At 42.0% G+C, this 27,170-nt stretch overlaps 1 protein-coding gene across 2 annotated transcripts in view; it reads left to right on the top strand.

Moving 5' to 3' along the window:
- Nucleotides 1–27,170, top strand: part of RBM17 (RNA binding motif protein 17) — a 639,512-nt gene that overhangs the window by 556,440 nt on the left and 55,902 nt on the right. For both annotated transcript variants that reach the window (XM_044088811.1, XM_044088812.1), the window contains exon 10: nt 3,802–3,900. In XM_044088811.1, the coding sequence (XP_043944746.1) occupies nt 3,802–3,900 (99 nt within the window). The remainder of the gene's footprint in view (nt 1–3,801; nt 3,901–27,170) is intronic.

The raw sequence follows: 27,170 nt of genomic DNA, 5'->3' as shown, positions 1-27,170 counted from the left end.
AAAAAGTTTTATTTTAAAGGATTGCCAAATTAGGAATACATTTTCATAGACATGCTCAGGACCAGCAAATGAATCCTGCAAATAAAAGCTAGTGGTCTTAAATATTCAGTCTACTGAGTAATGTTAAGTTTTGAGCTTGGTCTGAACCATGGCTGAAAAAGAGCCATGTTTGATCCAGTCCACCTGTACTTTTACTAAGACACACACACACACACACACACACACACACACACACACACACACACACACACACACACACACGCACAGGCACACACACACGGGCATGCACACACACACACACACAGGCGCACACACACAGACACACACACACGCACACACTCATTGGTTATGAACCTATCATATCAGGCAGCACTTTGTCTTGAAATGAGCAAACATGCCAGGAAAATGTCAGGCGCTCTACTAAAAGCCCCTCAGATCACTTACAATTCAAACAGGTAAGAAACCAAACAAAACAAGCTATATTGTCTGATAAAAGAAGCTACTACTGCCAGCTTCAGCAAACCCATCAAAATAATCCTCAAAAATTCTGGCTAGACATTAGCAATCTCCTACACCCGGGATCCTCTGCAACACCTACTGCCTCAGGTTCTGATCACTACAATCCCATCCAAATAGCCAACTCATTTAACACATTTTTCACTGAAACAATTCTATCCCTCCCCAACCAACTATCCCGTAGTACCACTTGCCCTACCACAACATCTACCAATAACCCCCCCCCCATTTCATCTTCAGCCTGTGACCACATCCCTTATCTGTAACCTCCTTCAGAAACTTAAACCCATCACACTCTCTGCAGATCTACTACCTGCATAAATACCTGCAAAAAGCAGCAAAGGTCATAGCTCACCCCGTATCCATCCTCATTAACAGAACTATTTCTGAAGGAACCATCCTCTTAATTTGGAAAATCTCTCACATCATCCCCCTGCACAAAGGTGGTAACTCCAGTAAGTTTTCTAACTATAGGCCCATTGCCATACTATTCCCTTTGGCAAAAATAATGGAGAAATGTACTCATTTACAACTGCTAACCCACCTACTTGAGAACAATTTACTAGCCACCTGTCAATATGGGTTTGTACCATTTCACAGCACCACTCTGCTCTCTTATCCTTTACTGACTGCATTAAAAGCAATTGCAACAATGACACTCTATCAACAATGACACTCTATCCTCAGCCCTTTTTATAGATCTGTCAAAAGCATTTGACATAGTTAACCACAACCTCCTCATAAACACACTTAAAAACTTGTCAGTGGATGCTCCTGCTATACAGTGGTTCCAGTCATATTTAGATAATAGGCAACAGGCTGTACTATGGGATAATTCCTTATCTTCCCACCTCCCAGTCACCCTAGGTGTCCCTCAAGGATCCATTCTGGGCCCTTTACTCTTCTCCATCTTTACTAATGATCTCCATTCAGTTATTCCACAAGCTGTCTGTATCCATTACGCGGATGACTCCACACTCATATGCTCTGCTAATTCCCCATCAGAACTACAGTCACTAACCCAAAAGACCCTTAGCACAGTTGAAAATTGGCTCCTACATAGGCATCTTATCTTAAACCCCCAAAAAACTAAAATGTTACTATTCACCCCCACCCGCAGAACCTCCCCACTTAACTTTACTGTCACTTCAAATAGTGGTACTATAATAGCTCCCAAGCAAACCACTAAACTTCTCGGAGTACTAATAGATAATAACCTGTCTTATGAACCACACATTAACAACACCATAAAAACAGTCAATAAGAAACTACGTTCCATCTACAGGATCAAATCCTTTCTGACTCCTCCAGCTAGGGTCACCATACCCTACTCTATTCCTCCCCGATCTATACCAAAATAAGCAAAAGCAATCTGAGCAAACTCTCCTCCTCCTCCTACAATACTATCGCCAGATTTGCAGCTTGGTCCTCCTATAGAACCCATTACTGTGGCAATCTAAATCAGCTAGGATGGTTAGAATTGCCAAATCTTATACTTTTCAAACAACTAATTGTAGCCCATAAGATCCTGCATCATCCCAACAATACACCCATACTTACTTCCCTAATCACCCCTATAGCAATCTCAAAACCCTACGCTCATCTGACAAACTACTTGTACACATAGTTAAATCCAGTAATTCAGCTGGTGACACTCTGTTCTCTAATACAGTGGGTAAAACCTGGAACAGCTTCCCATGTCAACTAACCTCCCTATCCTCAGTTTACCTATTTAAAAGCAAACTCAAACCCTACCTTAAATCATTCTGGCTATGCCCCTGTGTTAACCCAGACTAACCACCTATGCTTTCCCCGACACCTCTGACTCTAACCCTCTTTGAGCATTATCTTGTGCTAACACTCTGATATTACTGTGTGGAACCTTTCAGAGGATTTTTTCCTCATGTAAATATGTATACACAGAAAAATGACATCAAATAACTACTCTTGTTAGACTGAATAGTAAAACTGTAACCTTGTTCTTTGCCTAGGAATGTCCAAACCAATTAACACTACTGTCTTCCTTTGAAACTTATGTGTGACTTTAGAATCTATAGTGTCTCTTAAATATAAATTAAATAAAGGTGTGTTCATGTCAGGTATTCCCTACTGGAATGCTAATTCGTACTTAGGCAATTTGTAACTAATCATTGCAATGTACCAATGTCTATTGTAATTACCATTGTAATATACCAATGTCTATTGTAATTACCATTGTAGTGTACCAATGTCTGTTGTACATACCATTGTAATGTACCAATGTCTATTGTAATTACCATTGTAATGTACCAATGTCTATTGTAAATACCATTGTAATGTACCAATGTCTATTGTAATTACCATTGTAATGTACCAATGCCTATTGTAATTACCATTGTAATGTACCAATGTCTATTGTAAATACCATTGTAATGTACCAATGTCTATTGTAATTACCATTGTAATGTTGTTGTTGTTGTTGTGTCTTTCGGCTTTTCCCAGTTAGGGGTCGCCACAGCGGAACTCCGGTCCGCTAATGATTGGCAGTAGATTTTTATGTGCCGAGTCGCCAGCCCTGACGCACAACCTTCAACGAAGGTACACCCATTCACGCATGTCTCCACGCAGAAGACGCTTTAGCTGAGAATCGAACCGGATAGCGTCTTACTGTGAGGCGACAACGCTACCGCAGCACCACCACTGCAGTTTGTACCAATGTCTATTGTAATTACCACTGTAATGTACCAATGTCTATTGTAATTACCGTTGTAATGTACCAATGTCTATTGTAATTACCATTGTAATGTACCAATGTCTATTGTAATTACCATTGTAATGTACCAATGTCTATTGTAATTACCGTTGTAATGTACCAATGTCTATTGTAATTACCGTTGTAATGTACCAATGTCTATTGTAATTACCATTGTAACGTACCAGTGTCTATTGTAATTACCATTGTAATGTACCAGTGTCTATTGTAATTACCATTGTAATGTACCAATGTCTGTTGTACATACCATTGTAATGTACCAGTGTCTATTGTAATTACCATTACTCTTGCTTTTTTGCTGCTTGTGGAGCTTTTCTCCCTGGGCCTCCACTGAAAATGGACAAATATCCAGCTGGACTAGCCTGGTCAACAAATGTAAAATAAATACAAATAAAAAATAAAGTAATGCTGTCCTGTCTTAAACTTTTTAATCCCAAATAGATTTAGTTTTGTGTGATTATTGTACTTTTGTTATTGTGTTTCTAACCCCAGTGTGAACTGAACTGACTCTATTTATTTTCTTTTCCCTCTAGAACATGGTGGGCTCTGGAGAGGTGGATGATGACCTTGAAGCAGAAACAAAAGAAGAATGTGAAAAATATGGCAAAGTTGTGAAATGTGTCATTTTTGAGGTAGGAAAAAAGTGATATTAAGGAAAAACATAATCTTTTGGCCATAAAATTGTTTTCGTTGTCTAGGATGACGAATGTATACACTTGAAGTTCTACTTCGCCTCTAAAGACTTGGTGTGAGGAAAAAACAAAAAAGAGCGAGAGGGTGAGTGAAAATGTGCATTTCATTAACCAGTGTACTGGTTAAGTCAAGGATCTTGCTTTTCTTTAAATTTTCATAGGATGTTACTAGGCTATTGGTCCTGAGGCCCTTATAAGCCTAGCCAAGAGTTTAGACCATGTTTAGACAAGTCAGCACCCAAAGCCCCTGTCCAGCAGGGACACAGGTGGAATCCCAGGGGTGTATTTTATGATGATGTTCATCGTGTTTCACTGTTGCAGTCATTACACTTGGGTTATCCTGCTGGCAGGCTACCCGCAGTCGGCCAGAATTCCAAAGTCTAGGTCCGGCGTTGGTTGCTGTCGCTTCTTCCCTGACGTCAGTGCGCCAGGGGTATATAAGATGCAGCCGATGCCATTTTCTTCAGTTTTTCTTGCCGCGCGGTGCCCGAAGCAAAAGCAGTTCGCAAGTGCCGGTCGGCCGACTCCTGAGATTTTCGAAATTGAATTTCAGAACCGAAGTCTTCAATAAAGCTAAGTACCCCGTTGGGGAAACTTTTTCTTGCTCCAGACCGATGTCAGTAAAAGTTAACAATTGTATTTCTTGTGGGAAGCAAATACCTCATAAGGACTTTCACTCTTACTGTATTCCTTGCCTAGGTCCTGACCACGACGTCACTAGTTGTCGGTTTTGTGCTAGATTCAACAAACGCACTGTTAAGCGTCGGTTTGATTTTGCTTTACATTACTTTGGCCGAATGTTTAACTACATAATGCCGTCAGAACAACCGATGACCGGAATTCATAAAAAACGCAAAGACAAGGAAAAGGACAGGCATCCGAGGTCCAAAACTGACGACGAAGCCTCTTCTAGGCCAGTCGCCGGTTTTCAGTGAGGCGCTTTCGCAGCCCCTGACACCCGCTACCTCAGAGCCACAGGCCATATCCGACTCCCACGTGGAGACACCTAGGCCTCTGGAAACTCAAGGTATTGGGCCTGCGGAAACTATTCCCTCAGATGGGTCTGGAGCCGCTGAGCAGGCATTGGCTTCTCAGGGTATTTTCAGATCTTCACAGCTTACTATTAAGTCCACTACAGCAGCCAAGGCAAAGTCAAAAACACCATTAAAGACAAGGAAATAAATACAGCATTCTCCTGGACAGTCATCCATGCCAAAGAAACAGATGCTTAAAATGGCCGAGGACCTAATTACTTTGATCAGGGGTTCCCATCCCCCTCCTGATAAAAGGCCTAGGCAAGACACTGACTATGACTCCTCTGACCAGGTTTCTATTTCCTCTGATTCCTCTTCAGATCAGGGATATTCCTTCCCTCCGTATAGGACTCTGATGCTGAAGAATCTATACCTTCAGCCTCTCCGCCTGAGGATTATTCTTTACTAAAAACTCCTGATGTCCACCACGGCAGTAAAACTTAATAATAAAATCAAAACTTTAATAAAAAGAATATAACATAAAATAAGCAGTCCTCAGTCTTCCGATAAGCGCTTTCGGCAAATAAGCCTTCCTCAGATCGTATAAAAAGGACTGTTCAGCTTTTGTATTTATAAGGCATCACAGCCATTCCTCATTTAGTTCTCTGACACTCCCTTGTTGCAAACCAAAAGGAGGCCAGCTAGCAGAGAGGTATAATTTCCTTCATTGTAATTAAAGGAGCAGTGCTTCTCTTTAGAGTAAAAGGAATATGATTAGCAAGTTTACTTGAATGTTGCTTCATTCATATAATGTATTCACATCCATAGCTATTAGTTTTCTCATATACAATCCTATAGTAAAGAGAAGCCGAGAAGAGGAGTTTTTAGTAGTGTTTGCCTTTTCTCTTCCTCATTGGTGTCCTTCACAGTGTAAAAAAGTTTTTTACCTACCACCTGAGGATTATTCTTTTGGGGAAACCTTGCACACCATGAGGGAGCATTTCCATTGGGAGAGCCAGGATTATTCAGAATCCAAGAAAAGGCTCGGAGACTTTCTTTTATTGCCTCAGCACAGGCCCCTGGCTATCCCCCCTGTGCTTGATATTGTTGATGATGTTCTCTCTGAATCCAGTCTGTGTCCTGATTCTTTACGCCCTGCACCAGTCAAGCCAGACAGGTACTACAGGGTCCCAGACGTTCTCTCTGAATCCAGTCTGTGTCCTGATTCTTTACGCCCTGCACCAGTCAAGCCAGACAGGTACTACAGGGTCCCAGACTCTCATAAATTTCTTTATAAAAACCTTGCTGCTGACCCAGAAACAATTTCACAGGGTCCCAAAGGGGTTAAGGCTTCCACTGCAAAAAACCCTGTCCCCTCTGATTCCAGAACTCTGGATAGATGGGGGAAAAAAGTTTACACTTCTGCTACTTTAGCTGTAAGGGCATTAAACTGCCAATTTCACATGCTTAAATATCAGCAGTACCTCATGTCTTTGTTAAAACAGAAAATGCTTACAAACTCAGAATGTCCTGACAACAAGGAAATGCAGGATTTATTGCATGCAGCTGAACAAGTGGGAAAGCATACTCTGCAATGTGGTTTTGATTCATTAGAGGCTTCTTATAGAGCTGCAGTTACAGGCTCTGTCATTCGAAGGCATGCTTGGTTGAAAGAACAAAGTTTACCTGAACAAGTTAAAGTAAAATTATTGGATGCTCTACTACAGCATGATACTTTGTTTGGTGTTAAGACAGAAGAGGTGTTAAAGAAAATGGAGGATAAAGCAAAATCAGTGCAGACAGTAAAAGATTTCGTAAAGGTTCAACCACCTAGGTTTAGCAGAAACTGGCCTTCAAAAAATTGGTCCTTTCCGGTGTCAGACAGGCCACAAAGAGGCAGATACAGACGCCCAAGAGGCAGATCTCAGCCCCAAGGCTCATACAGACCTAAACAATGGGGTGCTTCAGCCCCCAAAGGAGGAGAAGACAAATCACAACCTTATAGGAAACAGTCCCAATGAATTCCCTGTACAAATGCCAAGCACTTACCTTTTGGCAGCACCCTTAGGGGGAAAGCTAGCACTTTTCTCACAAAATTGACACATGATCACCCAGGACAAATGGGTACTGAATATTGTTTCTCAGAGTTACAGGTTCCACTTTCACGCCCTTCCAAAATCAAAAGGTATGCCGGACCTGCCACAAAACCAATGGGCAGAGGCACAAAAATAAATTTCTGCTCTCATGGACATGAGAGCTATTCAAAGAGTACCACAGCAAGAACAGGGACAAGGATTTTACTCAAGACTTTTCCTGGTACCCAGAAAGGACAAAGCCTGGAGACCAATACTGGACCTGTCAAGCCTAAATACTGTCCTGGATGTTCCAAAATTCAAAGTGTTAACACTGCAGCAACTTCTACCCATGCTGGGCAAGAAGGCTTGGCTAGTCACTTTGGACCTCAAAGAGGCATACCTGCATGTCCCAGTCGGACAATCTTGCAGAAGATACCTCAGATTCATAGCTGGCTCAATGCATTACCAATTCTTTGCACTGCCATTTGGCTTATCTACTGCACCCAGGGTCTTCACAAAATGCCTGGCACCAGTAATTGCATTTTGCAGACAAAAAGGAATTCAAATATATCCCTACTTGGACGGCTGCCTTATTCAAGCAGAGAGCAAGAACATTCTACTAAAGCATCTGGTGTTTGTAAAAAGATTACTAATTTGCCTAGGGTACACAGTAAACAAAAATAAATCAAAACTAGTACCCTCGCAAGAAATAATATTCCTGGGTGCAAGCTTAAATACAACTGCCCAGATGGCTTATCCCACGCCAGACAAACAAAGGCAACTGACTCATTACTTTCAAATGATGGCAACAAAGACCCAGCTCCCTGCAAGAAAAATTCTGCAGGCCCTGGGCTTCATGGCATCCTGCATTCTACTAATTCCATATGCAAGACTGCATATGAGGAAACTACAATGGTATGTAAAAAGTGTTTGGACTCAACATTGCCACAGCCTGGAAGCAATAATATAGCAATAACCCACGCCTGGGTGTGGGTAATGCTGGATTTACCCACGGTTGGCGTGGTTTGGTCCCGAGGGTGAAGCCCGAGGGACCAAACAAAGACAACTGGTAAATCCAGCATTACCCACACCCAGAAGTGGGTTATTGCTATTATACTATGGTGTTAGTTTGTTTTGTATTATCTTTGTATTGTTGTTATTTAGGTTTTTGTTTGCTTTTCTTTGTATTCTTCCACTTTTTTTTTGATAAAATAGTCCACACTTTCAGTTTGTGTTTATTGTTTATTTTTGTTTTAATTTAAATACATGTTATTTTTTAATTTTTCAGGAAATGTTAGGAAAGAATTGTATTAGTAGATATAGTTGTAAAGCTTTTGGTATGTCTTCATAGTTTTAAAGCTTTTGGTATGTCTTCTTGTTGTAGTTTCTTTTATATTTCTGTATTGGTTCTGCCTTGATGGTTGTCTATGTTCATATGTTGACTTGAGTTCTTCTTAGTGTAGTATCTGTAATGAGAAATTGTGTTTATAGTTAATTTTATGTTTATGTATTGCATCCTATCTATATATATATATATATATATATATATATATATATATATATATATATATATATTTATATATTTATATATATATGGTTTTAGTATAAATTTAGAGTTTACTTACTTATTTTGTTGGGTTTCTATGTTGTAGACGTTTATTGTTCCATAGTTTATAATCTGTTGTCTGTCTTGTGGTTTTTCTGATTCATTTTCCGGGTATGGATGTTCTGTGTTATGGACTTTCATTTTTTTTTTTCTTGGTCCGTTGTCTGTTGTGTTATTGATATTGTCTTCATGTATTGGATTTTTTGGTGTTTCTTGTGTTCCAGATATTATTTTTCCCCATGTTTTAAATTCATCTACTGAAGGTTGATAATACGATCTTAATGATGTTTCACTTTTATGTCCTGTCACATTCATTATTTGTCTTGCTTCCATCCCCGATTGTGACAGTAATGTTACTGCTGTTGCTCTTAAGGAGTGGTTTGTGTATCTCTTTGATAGATTTGCTTGTTTGCAGATTTGTGGTAACATGTTTGCAAGATAGTTTTTTCCCATTGGTTGTGTTGTGTACCATGTATCCATTTTGTCAAGTACATGTTGTGGATATTTTTTTGGGTGGAGGAACAGTTGTTTTGTATTAGGTGGCCTTTTTTGTAAGTATTTTTTGAAACTTTTTACAGGACATAAAGGGTCTGTGCGGTTTTCAAACATGTATCCTCTTAGCAAATGTTTTGTAACATCATAATGTTCTTTGTGGTTTTTTGTATGTTCGTTAAAATTTTTTGTTACGTATTCTGTGCCATCTGTATATTTGTTTATTGTAAAACTGTCTTCTGTGAGGTATCGTACTCCTTCATTCCCACGTCGTGCAAAGTGTAACTGTATATCAAACCATACTTTTCTTACTAGTCCGTCTGCTGTGTTTGGGGAAAGTGTTTGGCTTTTTCTCAGTTGTGTTATTTCTTGCATTGTGAGTGGCTGGTGGTGTTCTGCTGTATCTTTTCCTTGTCTTCTGTAATTTTTAATTACTGACTTAAATACGTTATTTGCATTTGTTAGAGATATATCTGTTATGATGTTAATCTTTCTATTTAATGGTGGGTTGTTTATATATCTGTTTAGTCCTGCACGTAAGGATACAAATGCACTTATTACGTATTCTTCTCCTTTTGTGTTTCGTACTGTAGCATAGAATTCTCTAAGTATTGTGTTTAATTTTTCTGGTGTAATAGTGTGGAAGTCTATGTTGTAGTTTTTTTGTTTTTTTCCAGTTTTGAAATATGTTTATAGCCCACTGTGTTTGTTTTCTTGTACTTAATTCTTCTTTTTCTAATTCTAGTGTTTCTATCTGTTTAAGAGTTTTTTCTGCATGTCTTTTACGTTTCTGAGTGGAATAGGCTTTTAATGTTTTTTTACCTTTCTGAAGAGTATGGCTTCTCACACTGTTGTCTTCTATAAGGGCCATGTTATGCTGTAGTAATTCCTGTTCTTGTGGTTGGAGAATGTCCTTGCTTGTTGATGGTTTCATTGTGGTTTGTGGTATGTTCTTAAATATTTCTTCTATTTCAGAGTCACTTATTAGTTCAAAGTTTACTTCCATTTTTTTATTATTTTCTATCTATGGTGTCTCTTGTTTGGGTGGTTTTTCCTGTCTGAGTTTGTAGTGTTTCTGTTTAACAGGGCTCGTGCAGGTTTTTGAAGGGATGTAATCAAAAGGGCTAGGTGGTGCTTGGTATAATATAGTTTAAGCAGTGTAGAACTTTATAACGTGTAGTGTTTTAGTACTTATAGGTATGTTAGAAATGTGGTGTAGTTTTAATTTGTATTAATTTTTTTAAAATATGTAGTTTTAATAATTAGTCACTAGATGGTGGTGTTGTATGCGCTTTTAGAAGGTGTATGCTGATGTGGAAGTTAGGTATGGTGTGTGTTTTTGACTTTGCGAGGGATGCGTGCTGTGTTTCCTTTTAGTGTGCACATTTTTGGAGTTGTTTGTGTATAGCTATTGTAGGGAATATAGGTGAGTGAATGGTTTTATCAGAATGATTGGTTTTATTGTATTATAAGTGGTGGTTATGTAGTGTGTGTGGTGTATTTGCGACTGCATGACATTTTATTTTATTAGTGTTAGAGGTGAGGGACTGAGGACTGTAATAAGGGAATTGGTTAGTTTTGTGTGATTAGGTGTAATTATTAGGTGTTTTTGGTGTTACATTTGGTTATGTTTATTTGCTGTCGCCGCAGCATGATATTTTCGCGACCGGACTTCTTCCGTTATTTGTTGTACGATTTAGTATGTGCACGCTGGTTGGATTAGCCAATCAGCGTGCACGTTTATCGGCTTTTGCGAACATCCCATGGTATAATAACTCTTAATTCCCTGCTTAGAACAGGAGTTTCGATGGTGGGCACTGGCCTGTCACCACAACAAGGGACAGCCTTTCACCTTACCCACAGCCAGGCAGACAATAACAACAGATGCATCGGATTATGCCTGGGGGGCACACATGGCAGGAAAATGTATTCAGGGCACATGGCCCAAGGAACAAATGCATCTTCACATCAATCAAAAAGAGATGCTAGCTGTACAGAATGCCCTGACAGCCTTCAAGGATCTACTACATCCAGGACAACTATTAATAAAGACGGACAATACCACAGTTATGTGGTACATAAACAAGCAAGGGGGCATACATTCCTACCTCCTCTGCAGGCAAGCCATGACTTTGTGGAACACAGCACTGGCCTATCAAGTACATCTGCAGGCACAATTCCTGCTAGGAATGAAAAATACACTGACAGACGAACTAAGCAGAAATCTCATGGATCCTCACGAATGGAAACTAAATCCACAGGTGTTCAGCATGGTAACAAGGAAATGGGGACGCCCAGACATAGATCTTTTTGCCTCCCCTCACAACTGCCAACTACAGAGATTCTGCACAAGAACTTATCACTCACAAGCATGGAAAGTGGATGCTCTATCTTTCAGCTGGAAAACCCTGACAGTTTATGCCTTTCCTCCACTGCCCCTTCTTCCCAAGGTGCTCCTAAAAGTCAGACAAGAGAATCCAAAAATGATCCTGATTGCCCCAAACTGACCACGCCAGCACTGGTACCCAATCCTAAAGAGCTTGTCTCGAGGTCCAGCCTGGCCTTTACCTCAAATTCCTCATCTTCTGACTCAGCAAAACAATCGGATTCTACACAGTCAACTCAGAACCTTAAATCTGGCTGCATGGCAGATAATATAGCCACTCAGACCATACCTCTCTCTAAAGCTGTTATGGATGTCATTTTAGAAGCCAGGAGGCCCAGCACTAGGAAATCTTATGCAGAAAAATGGAAGAGATTCTGTGCTTGTAACCAGGCACAAGGACTTGAACCACTTGTTCCAAATATACCTCAGATTTTACAATACCTAACTAAGATGCTGGACAAAGGCCTATCCTTCTCATCAATTAAGATCCATGCCTCTGCCATTTCAGCTCATTACAATACGGAACCTCCTCTTTTTTCTCATCCACTACTAAGGCAGTAACCTCAGAGGGCAAAAAACATAAGACCCCCAAGCAGAGCACCAATACCTACTTGGGACCTCAACTTTGTTTTTGAAAAGCTCACACTGCCTCCTTTTGAGCCAGCCAATACAGCTGACATAAAATTATTATCATGGAAAACTGCTCTGCTCCTAGCAATAACTTCAGCAAAAAGAGTCTCAGAGTTACAGGCATTAATGGCAGTGGAACCTTTCATCATTTTTCATCAGGACAGGATCTCTCTAAGGACAAACCCAACATTTATGCCAAAGGTAGTATCCAGTGTGGCTCTTAACCAAACCATTCATTTACCAACATTCTATCCAAATCCCCAGAATAAAGGGGAGAGACTTCTAAACGCTTTGGACATACACAGACAGCTATGATTCTACTTGGACAAAACAAAAGCTTTCAGAAAAACTGAGCAACTGTTTGTAGTTTATGCTGCAGGATCACAAGGAAAGCCTATCTAAAAGCAGACTATTTCAAAATGGATAGGACACTGCATTCGCTTCTGCTATTCACAACATGGCAAATCAGTGCCTAAGGGCATTAGGCCACATTCTACCAGAGCAGCAGCCACTTCAGCAGCCTTCCTCAGAGGAGTACCAACCAAAGACATTTTAGAGGCTGCAACCTGGAGTTCAGTGCACACTTTCACCAAGCACTACCACTTACCTCTCTGCTCTAAATCCACAGCAGGCTTTGCCACTGCAGTTCTGCAGGGCCTGGTAGCCTCTCCTAATCCTATTTAAGCCCAGCCACCCAACCTCAGCTTTGGGATTCAACCCAAGTGTAATGACTGCAACAGTGAAACACAATGAACATAGTTCAGTTGTGTACCTACCATAAATGTAGATGTTCAAGTGTATTCACTGTTGCAGTCCAGGTTACCCACCCATCATCCCCCTTTTACTTTGCTGGGACTTTTCTGTACTTCTCAATTCTATACAACCTATGTGGGTGTATTTGCTTGTAGATGAAGGAAATGTTTATTTTAGTACATGCATGCTTTTTGGCATATTGTTTCCAGCCTTCCTATTTGGGGGCACCTGAGATCTGGGGCAAGAAGAACTGAAGAAAATGGCGTCAGCTGCATCTTTTATACCCCTGGCGCACTGACGTCAGGAAAGAAGCGACAGCAACCGACGCCGGACCTAGACTTTGGAATTCTGGCCGACTGCGGATAGCCTACCAGCAGGATAACCCAAGTACAATGACTGCAACAGCGAATACACTCGAACATCGACATTTATGGTAGGTATACAACTGTACATTCTTCGTGTTTCACTGTTGCAGTCATCACATTTGGGTTATCTGCTTGCAGGTAGCCCTCAGTCAGCCTGATTATCAAAGTCTTGGGTCCTGCATCGGTTGCTGTCTCATCTTCCATGACGTCAGGTAGTCAGGGGTATAAAGCATGCAGCCAACGCCATTACATCAGTCTTTCTTGCTGTGCGGTGCCCAAAGCAGAAGCAGTTCGCAAGTGCCTGTCGGCCAACTCCTGAAATTTTCGTTTTCAAGTTTCATATCCCTAGTCTTCAACTAAGCTAAGTACCCCGTTGGGGATCCTTTTTCTTGCTCTAAAGCAATGTCAGTAAAAGTTAACAATTGTATTTTTTGTGGAAAGCAAATACCTCATAAAGATTTTTATTCGTACTGCATTCCTTGCTTAGGCCCAGACCACAACATACCTCGCTGTCAGTTTTGTGCCTTATTCAAACCTCGTACTATTCGTCGTCGGTTCCTTTTCGCATCTAAATACTTTACTCGGTTCAATTATCCAGAAATGGCTTCGGTAAGCCACCCGACTACCGACATTCCGAAAAAATGCAAAGATAAAGACAGAGACAGACCGCATAGGTCCAAAGCTGCCAATGACACTTCTCCTAAGCTAGTCGCCAGTTCGCCGGTACTCAATGAGGCGCTTTCGCAGCCCCTGATACCCGCTACTTCACATTCGCAGGCCTCTACTGAGACCCATTCAGAGTCCAGTATGCCGCAAGATGCTTCTTCAACCGTGGAACCTGCAGATGTCTCTACCGTGGATGGGTCCGGAGCCGCTGTGCAAGCACCAGCTTCTGAGGGTGTATTCAAGCCTACTGACTTGCATATTAAACCAATGCCATCTTCTTCTTCAAGGCCTAAAACTCGATCCATGCCCAGAAAACTGACGCCCAGACCGCATGGTCAGGCCCCTATGCCTACAAAACAAATAAGAATGGCTGAAGACATTATTACTCTAATCAGGGGAAGCCACCCTTCTTCCTCTAAGAGACCTATAAATTATTTTCCTTCTGATTCTTCTGATCAGGATTCTGAAATTTCTGTTTTCTCTGATGACCAGGATTTGCCCTGATCTGCCTATGAGGATTCTGATGCAGAGGACTCCATTCCCTCTGCTTCCCCTCCAGAGGATTTCTCTTTTGGTGAAACCTTGTATACTCTTAGGGAGCATTTCCGCTGGGAAAGCCAGGATTACTCTGACTATAAAAAGAGGCTTAGGGAATTCGTACTCCTGCCTCAACACAGGCCTTTAGCTATCCCCCCTGTACTGGACATTGTAGATGATGCCTCCTCGGAATCTAGCCTGGCCCCTGACACTTTACCTCTTGCTCCCAGAAAACCTGATCGGTATTGTAGGGTACCTGACTCTCACAGGTTCCTCTTTAAAAATCCTACTGCGGATCCTGAGACCATTTCACAGGGACCCAAGGGCATTAAGGCTCCTACTGCTAAAAACCCTACCCTCTCTGATAGAGATTCCAGGGAGCTGGATAGATTGGGTAAGAAGGTATACACTTCTGCAACTTTGGCCATTAGGGCCTTAAACTTCCAGTTGCTTATGTTAAAGTATCAGCAGCATATTATTGGATTGCTTAAACAGAAAATGATGTTATTCCTGACTGTGCTGAAAGTAATGAATTACAGGATTTAATGCGTTCTGCTGAACAAGTTAGAAAACATGCTTTGCAGTGTGGTTTTGATTCATTAGAAACATCGTGCAGGGTTGCTGTCACTGGGTCTGTACTTAGAAGGCATGCTTGGCTTAAGGAGCAATCTTTGCCAGATCATGTTAAAGCTAAATTACTGGATGCTCCCTTAAACCAAGACCGCCTGTTTGGCAACAAAGCAGCAGAAGTACTTAAAAAGATGGAGGAAAGAGCTAAATCTATGCAAACTGTTAAAAGATGTCCTGCAAGTACAGCCTCCCAGATTTAGTAGGCATTGGCCCTCTAAGAATTGGTCCTTTCCTGCCTCTTCCAGGCCTTCTCAGTCCAAACCCAGAACCAGCAGAACACCCAGGCTTCAGTCCCAAGGTACTGAAAGGCCTAAGAAGTGGGGGGCTCTCACTTCCAAAGCAGGGAGTAGTAAGACTCTCCCCCTGTGGTAAACTGTCTCAATGACTTAACTGTAAACCTTCCAAGCCCTACTCAACTGACTGTTCCTTTAGGGGGAAAGATCTCCCTGCATGCAAAAAATTGGGAACTCATCACCCAGGACAAATGGGTTTTAAATATAGTTTCCCAGGGATACAGATTCCACTTCCACTCCTTACCAACCTCAAACGGTTGGCCAGACCTACCCCCAAATCAGTGGGCAGAGGCTCAAAAGCAAGTTCTGTCTCTTTTAAGCATCAGGGCTATTCAGCCTAACCCAGAAGAAGAATGGGGGCAAGGTTTCCACTCAAGACTTTTCCTGGTACCCAGAAAAGGCAATTCCTGGCGTCCTATCCTGGACCTGTCTATCCTAAACACATTTTTGGTAATCCCAAAATTCAAGATGCTAACTCATCAGCTGCTTCCCATGCTAGGCAAAAATGCCTGGTCGGCAACACTGGATTTAAAGGAAGCCTGTCTGCACATCCCAATAAGGGAATCTTGCCGAAGATACCTACGCATCAGAGCAGGCTACATGCACTATCAGTTCTTTGCACTGCCTTTTGGCTTATCTACTGCGCCCAGAGTATTCACAACGTGCCTAGCTCCAGTCATTGCATTTTGCAGGCAAAGAAATATTCATATATACCCATTACCTGGATGATTGTCTAATTCAGGCAGAAAGCCAGGACATACTATTAAATCATCTGGCATTTGTAAAGAAATTGCTAACTTCTCTGGGGTACACCATAAAGGAAAAGAAAGCACATCTTGTACCCTGCCAACAAATTGTATTCCTGGGAGCAGGCTTGAATACAACTTCCCAGATGGCCTACCTCACGCCAGAGAAACAAGTTCATTTAACAGCCTACTTCTAACTACTGGCCACAAAGACCCAGCTATCTGCAAGGAAAATACTGCAAGCCCTGGGGTTCATGGCCTCTTGCATTCTACTAATTCCATATGCAAGACTGCATATGAGGAAACTACAATAGTATCTAAAAAGCCTGTGGTGTCAACATTCTCAAGATCTAGAATCAATGATTCCTATCATACCTTGTCTAAAGATAGAGTTCCTTTGGTGGACAGAGGCCTGCCACCAAAACAAGGGACTGCCATTCACTCTATCCCCTGCCGCCCAAACCCTAAAAGACTCATCAGACTATGCATGGGGGGCTCACTTGGCAGGGCAGTGCATTCAGGGCAAATGGAACCCAAGTCAAATGCACCTGCATATCAATCAAAAAGAAGTGTTAACTGTACAGAATGCTCTGACAGCCTTCAAGGACCACATTCTTCCAGGACAATTATTGGGTAAATTCAGATGAACACCAGTTATGTGGTACATAAACAAGCAGGGGGGAACCCACTCATACCCTCTCTGCAGACTAGCCATGGCTCTGTGGAACACAGCCTTGAGCTACCAAGTGCACCTACAGGCTCATTTCGTGCCAGGAAAGTTACATACACTGCCAGACGACCTAAGCAGAAATCTCATGGACCCACATGAGTGGAAACTGGAACCAAAGATATTCAACATGTAGAGAAACAAATGGGGGAGCCCAGAGATGGACCTGTTTGCCTCCCCTCAGAACTAACGATTGGACAAATTCTGCACAAGCTTGGAAAGTGGATGCCCTGTCCTTCACCTGGAAAAACCTATCAGTTTATGCCTTTCCCCTTTTCCTCTCCTCTCCAAAGTGCTAGTAAAGATCAAACAGAACAAACCAAGGACAGTACTGATTTCATCAGACTGGCCACAGCAACACTGGTACCCCCTCTTGCGCAGTGTGTCACTGCTGGCACCATGGCACCTGCCTCAGACCCCTGCCCTGCTGTCCCAGCAGGAGGCCAGATTCTGCACCCACAGCTTCAAACCCTGAACCTTGCAGCCTGGCTAATTACCTGATATCTCCGTTACCATCCCAGTAAGCAAGTGATGGATGTCATTCTGGAGGCAAGGAGGCCTAGTACTAGACAATCCTATGCTGAAAAATGGAAAAGATTGTGTTCCTGGAGCCAAACTCAGAGGATGGGCACAGCAGTCCCCAGTTTACCTCATGTTCTTCAATACTTAACTGAGATGCTTCACAAGGGCCTTTCCTTTTCTTCCATCAAAATTCATGCCTCAGCCATTTCAGCACATTACATTACAGAGCCACCCCTCTTCTCTCACCCACTGCTGAAGCAATTCCTCAGAGGGGCCAAAAACTTAAGACCACCCAGGAGAGTCCCTACTCCAGCCTGGGACCTTAACTTTGTATTGGAAAAGCTCACTTTACCTCCCTTTCAGCCAGCTGCTAATGCAGAGTTGAAATTCCTTTCTTGGAAAACAGCCTTCCTTCTAGCCATCACTTCAGCAAGAAGGGTGTTTGAATTACAGGCCCTCATGGCAGTGGAGCCTTTCATCATCTTTCATGCGGACAGGGTGTCCCTCAGGACCAATCCCTCCTTTATGCCCAAGGTGGTATCCAGTGTGGCCCTTAATCAGTCCATTTATTTGCCAATCTTCTTTTATAATCCACAGAACAAAGGGGAATGAATACTGCACTCCTTGGACATGCACAGACAACACAGATTTTACTTGGACAGGACTAAGCCTCTCAGGAAATCTGAACAGCTGCTGGTTGCATTTGCTGCAGGGGGCAGAGGGGAAGGCCATTTCAAAGCAAACCATTTCTAAGTGGATAGGCCATTGCATTCATTTCTGCTATAAGCACCATGGAAAACCTACCCCCCAGGGGATAAGACCACATTCAACCAGGGCTGCATCTACCTCTACAGCCTTTCTCAGAGGTGTCCCTACCAGGGACATCCTAGAAGCTGCTACCTGGAGTTCTGTACATACCTTCACCAAGCATTACCACTTGCCAATTTTTTCTAAATCCAGAGCTGGCTTTGCCACTGCAGTCTTGCAGGACCTTATAGCTGGTCCTAATGTTATCTATTTACCTCCTCCCATCCTTAGCTTTGGGAATCTACCCAAATGTGATGACTGCAACAGTACAACACGAAGACTATAGTACAGTTGTGTATACACTTACCATAAATGTAGATGTTCGAGTGTATTCACTGTTGCAGTCCTTGTTACCCTCCCTCCGGCCCCCTGACTTCTATTGACTGTACCTATTCTTGTTTACTTGCTTTAAACTTTTTGGTGTATTTGCTTTTTTGTTGGAGGTGTAACCTTGTATACAGTTGCTTCCCATTATGGGGGCACCTGACATCCGGGGCAAGAAAAACTGATGTAATGGTGTCGGCTGCATGCTTTATACCCCTGACTACCTGACGTCATGGAAGATGAGACAGCAACTGATGCAGGAACCAAGACTTTGATAATCAGGCCGACTGAGGACTTCCTGCAAGCAGATAACCCAAATGTGTTGACTGCAACAGTGAATACACTCAAACATCTACATTTATGGTAAGTGTACACAACTGTACTTTTCCCATCCAGTTATCCAGGTTGCACGTAAAAAGGGAAAATTAGGTACTCTGCTTGACGTGGAGAGGGAGTCTATTCCACAGATGGGGGAGTCTCTGGGACACAAATCTGTCCCGCCAACAAGTCCTACTGATATTACAGACCAGGTTGAGGTCGCCCCTATGGGTTTGTCCAGTGGAGGTTGACTTGCGGATATGCAGCAGTCCCATCAAGGTGAGGTCTGAGATTGCTTTGTATGCCAGACCGAGATTACCTCTGAGGAGTCTGTATGAAACTGAGTAGAGGGACATTACTTTTAGCCTGTCTGTGTAGGGTAGATGTTTGAGGCCCTGGATTCTCCTGGTGAGGAACTTCTGCTGCATGTGCTTTGTGAGGTACATGCCGAAGGGGGAGTTGTACTCAATAATTGGCCTTATAAGGGAAGAATACAGGGATGTTATGACCTCTGTTCCTGGATGAGATACCCTTACTTATGAGGTGGGCCATGTAGAAAGCTTTTTGTACAACGGAAGCAACATGGTGGTCAGAAGTCAGGTTGCTATCAACCCTCAGTGCCCAAAGCCCTCGCTACTGATTGTGTACTTAGGACTTTGTTATTAATGTGGTAATATGTGGGGATGTCACACTCCTCAAAGGAGGTGCTGATGCATTTTTTGGCATTCAGCTTGAGACCATGTTTCTGGCACCAGTCATTTGTTTGGGTGAGACCCTCATGGAGGATATCCACATCACTTGGGGAATTGATGGCTGCGCCCAGCTTGCTGTCATCTGCAAACTTGGTCAGCCATAGCCTACTGGTTTTCGCCTGCACCTCAGAGAAGTATATCCTGAGTAACAGAGGCCCCAAGACCGATCCCTGGGGTACGCCACTCGTTACGGGTCTACTGCTTGACGTGTCTTCCCCTATTTGATTAGGTGGGTTCTGTCAGTGAGCCAGTTACCCATCTGGTATCATATGGATTGATGCCTAGTTGAGAGGGTTTATCTACTATGCTTGAGTGGGGAATAGTGTTGAAGGCTTTGGCCAGGTCAAGGAAGGCGGTGTGCACCATCTTCCCCTCATCTGTGGCTTTGGTGACTGTCTCAAAGAAGTCGGCCACATTTAACAGACATGACCTCCTCTTGACAAAGCCAAACTGTGTGGGGTCGAGTGTTTGGAGGTTGCCAATGTCCCTGTTAATGAGATCCATGATAATCCGTTCCATGGCTTTGCAGATCAGACTAGTTAGGCTGATGGGTCTATAATTTCCTGGATCGGTTGATGCTCCACCTTTGTGTAAAGGGATGAACAGTGGCTGTCCTCCACTTGGCTGGGACAAAGCCGGTACTCTGGCTTTGGTTGAATAGGGTGCCTAATGGTGCTGCAAGTTCATGCCTGAGTATCATGTAGGATGCAGCCTAGGATGTTATTGGGTCCAATGGAGGCTGTAGTTTTTGCCTTTGAAAGGGCAGTAATGACCTGTTCCCTAGAGATAAAGGGTGAAGGGCAGGTACTGGGGATGTCCTGATTTACTGATGAGGGGACAGAGGGGAGAAGTTTTCACTGAATCTGTCATCCAGTAGATTGGCTATATCTACAGCATTTGTATATGTGGTGTCCATAACCACCAGTTCTGAACAGATCTGGGTGCTTCCTTTGAGATTACGGACATATGTGAAGAAGGCCTTATGATTTTCTCTAGTAGATGTACTCAATTTGGACTCGAAGTTGACTAGAGGATTTCACTAGTGCTTTTATTTGCTTGTTCAGGCTAAGGAGAGATTGCTTCCAGTTGGACGCCTGCTCCTTCTTGATCCTGGACAGCAATGTTTTCCTTTTGTTATATAGTTTATTGCGGATGTCCACCAGACAGGTTTACTCTTCCTTGCGGAGGATGATTTTGCCCTGTCAGGTATTCCTGATTCCATGCATCTATATAAATACTCGTATAGTACTTTGGTGTAATTTGGACATTGGTGCCACTTCCTGCCGTGAGGGAGGAGGCTGCGAAGCTGCTTATACCATTCCTCAGGAGGTTGTAATCAGCTTTGGAGAAGTTTTTTTTTGTTTGACCCTAGCTAGAGGGGAGACAGGGGAGATGGTGACTTTGAAAGTGACCACTTTATGGTCGGATCTTACCAGGGAGGATGATACCGTAGGGGTGCTGCGGTGGTTACTCATGTTGGTTAATACCAAGTCCAAGATACTGTTGCCTCTTGTGGGGGGGGGGGGGCATCGACTAGCTGTTCCAAGGCATTTGCATTAATAAAATCAAGGAATCTCTGGGCATTTGTGTTCTGGCATGAGGATTTTTTCCAGTCTATGGTTGGGTAATTAAAGTCACCCCAGGTTCAGGGTAAAGAGTTGAATCTTGATAGATTTAAAAAGGTCCAGATAGGTGGAGTGGGCATCTTGAGTCAAATTTGGGGGCCTGTAACTAACCATAATTTGAATAGGGGTCTTGTCAATGGTTAACTGCACCTGGAGTGTCTCCTGTACGTCATACTGTTTGACCAGCTTGGATGTGTGTGTGTCTTTAATGTATGTTGAAACTCCACCTCCTTTTTCTAGGTCAGTCAAACCAATGTTTCTTCTGTCTGCTGGAAATGTCTCATTCATGATATCCTTTTAATGTAGTTGTTGCAACAAAACTAAGGTAAAATTTTGCCAGCTGTTTTGTTGCAAAGATGAGTGGTAGTATCTTATTAGAGTGAAGAAAAAAAATCAGCTTCACTATGAAATAAGACAGTTTTCATGTTTTTGAATTACTGTGTATGTCTCTGAAAGTAATGGCAAAAGACTTCTGTTTGTCATCTTAAATGTTGGCTTTAACTCTGGTGATTATTCAGAATGCTTTTTTCCAGTTGAGCATATTTTATGAGCTGACCTTCTAACATACTAAAACTGTGTTAAACTTTGGTTAAGAAGACTGCTTCAAATAGCAGAAGCAGTGTTGTCTTTTTTCCCACATCAAAAAATTATTGGTTGTCCTATTTCTGCAGCATATTGAAATCACTGTTACAAATTTGAGGACAGAAGGTAGAGAACTGTAAGGATTACTGAAGTAAGTATTTCACAAGCCAGTTGTATTTGAAATATTTTTACCCCAAATTTTCAGCATGTATGTCTGGGGTGCCATCTCATAAACTCTGACAGCATCATTCTCTTCTCTCTTAAAAGACTGTTTGGCAAATCAGATTTTTATTCAAGTTATGTTTTGCAGTAAATCAGACATAGAAATGTATTCTCAAATTGTTTCTGGCATTGGGAGTTCGGACAGTCTTTCCTGGCACTGTCTTCACCATCTCTTCCATAAAATGAATACCACCACACATTTTTATTTCTTTCCCATTTTGGAACACAAGTTGTTGTCCAGTTTAGTATTAACCTGTGTGTCCAGTCCTTTTTTTATAATTTCTGATAATTATTTTCTTTGCTTTGTCACCTGTAGCTACATTATCCTGAAGCAGTTTTTTTCCACAGAGTGCAAATGCAGAAGACAAATTTTAGTGTAGTACCCTGTTTTTTATTGGGGGGGGGGGGCACTGAGTACAGTGACAGGCACTTGTCCATCCTGTCAAAAGTCTGAATCCTGTACTGTCACCTCAGTGCTCATTACTGAAATTAGCCAATGTAGTCCCAGCGAGCTTGCCCCCACCTCATACTGCTCATCCAGAAGTTGTTCAGAGGAGTATAGTGGTAGGAGTCCAAGCAAACAGAAACAGGCAAACGTTTCTTTTTCTAGTTAAAAAAAAAAGTCTTAAAAAATAAGCTTCAGACAAGTAAGTGAGATTTTAAACTATGTAAGAAAGTCCATTGAAGGGAAATCTAAGATGCCCTAGTAGTTTTCCATTCAGCAGAATAACTGGTGCAAGATTCAACAGTCTGCTTCCAAACAATTTGAGACCACTGCTGTTGGGGAGGGGGGGGGGGGGATGAAGTCCTTTCTTTTCTTTCCTTAAAACGTGGTGGTTGTTGAGCCTTGGGATAGTTCACACTGAATTCAGCCAAAACCAGCTGTTTGCCTTTAGTCTATCTCATGATAGTCTGTGTTGTTGCAGAAACAAGCAACCCCAGCACTGCTTCCAGTAGTATGTTCACCTCTGAAGGTTGTCACAGGTGCATGTATTAGAGCCACTGGAGTTGAAGGTAGGAATTTGCTGTGGATCAGCCCATTGTCCAGGGTCAACCCATGGTGTCTGGCATCTGTCCCACTTGTGACAGTTAAAGATTGCCACTGGGTTTATGATCACAGCTGATAGCTAGTAACTCCCTTTTTCACTTAACTACTGTCATTTTCACATGAGGCTCTGGATACCCCAGCAACCACTCTGCTTTGATTATCCTTTGTTTGCAAGGTATGTTTTAAAGTTTTCTAGTCTAGTATTGAAGCTGACACCAGTTCCATGAATGATTAGTCTATTGCTTTTGCAAGTAGGCACCACTTTTGTGCAAGAAAAGAGTGAATTCAAAGGATGGCTCCACCATTCCTTAATTTCTTTTTCCCTCATTTTTTTCAGCCAAGGACAGGCTTTGCATTGCAGACAAAGCTATGCTAGACTACTGTGACCCTAAGTTGTAAGATTGTGCATATAATTCATTTCAGAACCATTGTATCAACTTCCCATGAATTTTGTTTTGGATATTTTCTTGGAATGGTTCATACTTCTAGCAAGTGTCCTGTTCAGGAATTGAGTATGACCAGTTGTGTGTAGATATATATATATATATATATATATATATATATATATATATATATGTATATATGTATATATATATATATATATATATATATATATATATATATATATATATATATATATATATATATATATATATATGTATATATATATATATATATATATATATATATATATATATATATATGTGTGTGTATATATACATACATATATATATACATACATATATACACATACATATATACATACATACATATATACATACATACACATACATACATACATACATACATATATACATACACACATATATATATATATACATACATATATACACACACACAGAGAGAGAGAGAGTACCACACACACACACACACACACACACACACACACACACACACACACACATATACAGAGACACACACAGAGCACACACATACACACACACACAGAGAGAGACAGGAGAGAGAGAGAGAGAGACAGAGAGGCAGAGAGAGAGAGACATACAGAGAGATACATACAAAGAGAGAGGAAAGACATACATACAGGAGGAGGAGAGAGGAGACATACATACAGGAGAGAAGAGAGAGTATATATATAAAGAGAGAGAGAGACAGAGAGAGAGAGAGAGAGAGGTATATATGAAGAGAAGAGTATATATATATATATATATATATATAGAGAGAGAGAGACAGCATACAGGAAAGAGAGAGAGTAAGATAGATATATATATAGAGACAGAGAGAGTATATATATATATATATATATAGAGAGAGAGATATATAGGAGAGAGAGAGATATATGAGAGAGAGATATATAAAGAAAAGAGAGAGAGAGAGAGAGGCATGAGCATATAGAGAGAGGAGAGAGAGAGAGAGAGAGAGAGAGAGAGAGAGACAGAGTATATATAGAGGTATTACATGTAGAGAGAGAGAGATATATAGCATATTAGAGAGAGAGAGAGAGTATATATATATACATGAGAGAGAGAGAGAGAGAGAGAAAATAGAGAGAGAGAGAGAGAGAGAGAGAGAAAGGTATATAGAGAGAGAGAGAGAGAGGAAAAGAGAGAGAGAAAGAGAGAGAGAGAGAGAGAGAGAGAGAGAGATAGTAGAAGGAAAGGGAGGTGGATGGAAAATGGAATGGAATAGGATGGACAGAAGGAAAGGAATGGAATGGAAAAGGACAGGAAAGGAAAGGAAAGGAATGGAGCCGAATGGACATGGAAAAGGAATGAATGGAGGAAAGGATGGAGGAAAGGATGGAAAGAAAGAAAGGACAGGAGGAAAGATGAAGGGAAAGAAGGAAAAGATAGAGAATGAAGGAGACATGAAAGGAAAGAAATGAAGAAGAAATAATGGATGGAATGGATAATGAATATGGAGGGAATATAATGGAATGAGACATTTAATGAATAGATGAAGGAATGAAAGAGAATATATAAATATGGAGGGAAAGGAAGATTTGAGATATACAGAAAGCAGGATGAAATAAATATGCATAGTAGTAATGGAACAGAAAGGAAGAAGATGGATATATGGACATGGATGAACACAGGGTGGACACATAGACATGGTGGGAAGGAAATGGAAGGGATGGATGGGATGGATGGAAGGTGGCCTGACCTTGAGTATCTACCACCAAGAATGATGCCACAATATGAAGACAAGATGATCAATTTCAACAATTACGGCACTGGTGTCATTCAGTTGGGATCCAATGCCTGTCAGCTTGGGATGATATGTCGACAGTTTCACGAGCGTTTCGCTTAGGGGACGGCTTTAACCTGTCACCCCTGGGCTTTCGATAAGGCGGTGCTACCTTGCTGTTCCCCATAGTGCGCGCCTTTTTAGGCAAGGCTCAAAAGACAAACCCAATTCCATAGGTATCACAAGGGATAAGAAACTAAGAGTAATCCTACTCAACGCCAGAAGTCTAAACCTCAAGATGCACGCGACTCGAAACTCTCCTTTAAAGTATGGGAGAACATCGGAGCACCAGTAGTAACAGAAAACCTGGTTCTAGGCTCCCGAGAGCACCCCAGCACTACCAGGTTATACCTCATAACATGCTTTCGCCCCAAAACTTGGATCGAACTTCACACAAAAGAGGGGGAGCATCGACATTCATCCAAAGATACCCACTAATGACCTCCAGGTTGGTGGCAAAGCACCCAAGCATCAGAGATCATCCATGTGCACCTAACAGTGCGGGTAAAACCAGTGCCTTCCAGTTTTCATAGCCTGCCAAGCTATGACCACTCCTTCCCAAACCCAGGAACCCCACTCGCCTTCCTGAGAACACTGGAAAATATGAAGGTCTCTCCAAACACCATTATTGGGCGCACTTCAACTACCCAAACATAGACTGGGAGCATTACTCTAGCTCCAACATCTCTAGTCCAAAGGTTCTTGCACTTATAAACTCAAATGGAACAACTTGTTACCAATTCTACCAAGAGGGGAAAAACATACTCGACCTGATCATCACCAACATGGGGACTCGGCGCTCCAGACCAGAAGTGTATCCCTCACTGGTAAGATCAGACCATAAACTAATCTCACTGATATTCACATCCCGGACTTAACCTCACCCAGTAAAACCAGTGAAAAAACTTCTAAAGCAATTTTACACTCCTCAAAACTGAGGTGGAATCTCAAAGCCCCCGCCTGTCCAAAATACAGCCCATACCGCAGAATCCTTTATAAACGCATTCTATGAACACCTTCAGGGAATGCATGGATCATGCTGCATCCCAAATAAAACCAAGACCCAATCCTCCGGCAGACGCCCTGTCTGGTGGACCCCAGCCATAAAACAAACTATACATAGAAGGAGGAAGCTACTAAATGATAAAGCAAAATCCCGGCAAAGTATCACTGATCAGTATTAGCAAAAACTACGGCACATAAAATTGTCTAAGGCCAGCTTCGAGAAAAATTGCATTGCGACACTAAGGATAATCACAAAGGCTTTAGGTTATGTTAGGAACCTGGGTGGTAATTCCCAGATATGCTCAGAATTAGCCCAAAATGACAAAAGCCAGCACCGAACTCCACAGACATTGCTACAACATCCCAGCTGACAGGTTCACGCGAAACTTCTCTCCCCACCAAAAGGGCAAATATTCATCCCAGCAGAGTGTTGCCCCCTGACATCTCAGATGCTCAGGTAAGATATCGCCTTCCAAAGCAAAAATACAGCATCAATGGGACCAGATGGCGTCAAGGGCTGCGTTTATACATGAACTCAAAGAAGAGCTAAACTCCAAAACATAAAACTACTGGTTCAATCTCAGCCTACTACAGGATATGCGCCCAAAGAGTGGGCTTACAGCAACAGTGGTCCCTCTCCATAAAGGTGGTGCCTCAACGGATCCTGGAAACCATCACTTCCATAAGCCTGGACTAGCTTGGTCTGCAAAGCTGGTGGAAAGGATCATCATGGACCCCATAAATAAAGATATTGGGGACCTGGCAGACACTGGATCCTTACCTAGTTCAAGCTTTTTGTTAAGGCGCAGATCCTGCCTCTTGTAACCTGGTTGATTTCTTTGAAACTGCCACCAAGGCTGGCTGATTGACGAGGGAAGGTGGTCCACACAGCCTTACCT

Source organism: Protopterus annectens, chromosome 11.part0 (genome assembly GCF_019279795.1).
Source record: "Protopterus annectens isolate FY-2018-M chromosome 11.part0, PAN1.0, whole genome shotgun sequence".
NCBI lineage: Eukaryota > Metazoa > Chordata > Ceratodontiformes > Protopteridae > Protopterus > Protopterus annectens.
This window is presented reverse-complemented; position numbering and strand designations above follow the sequence as displayed.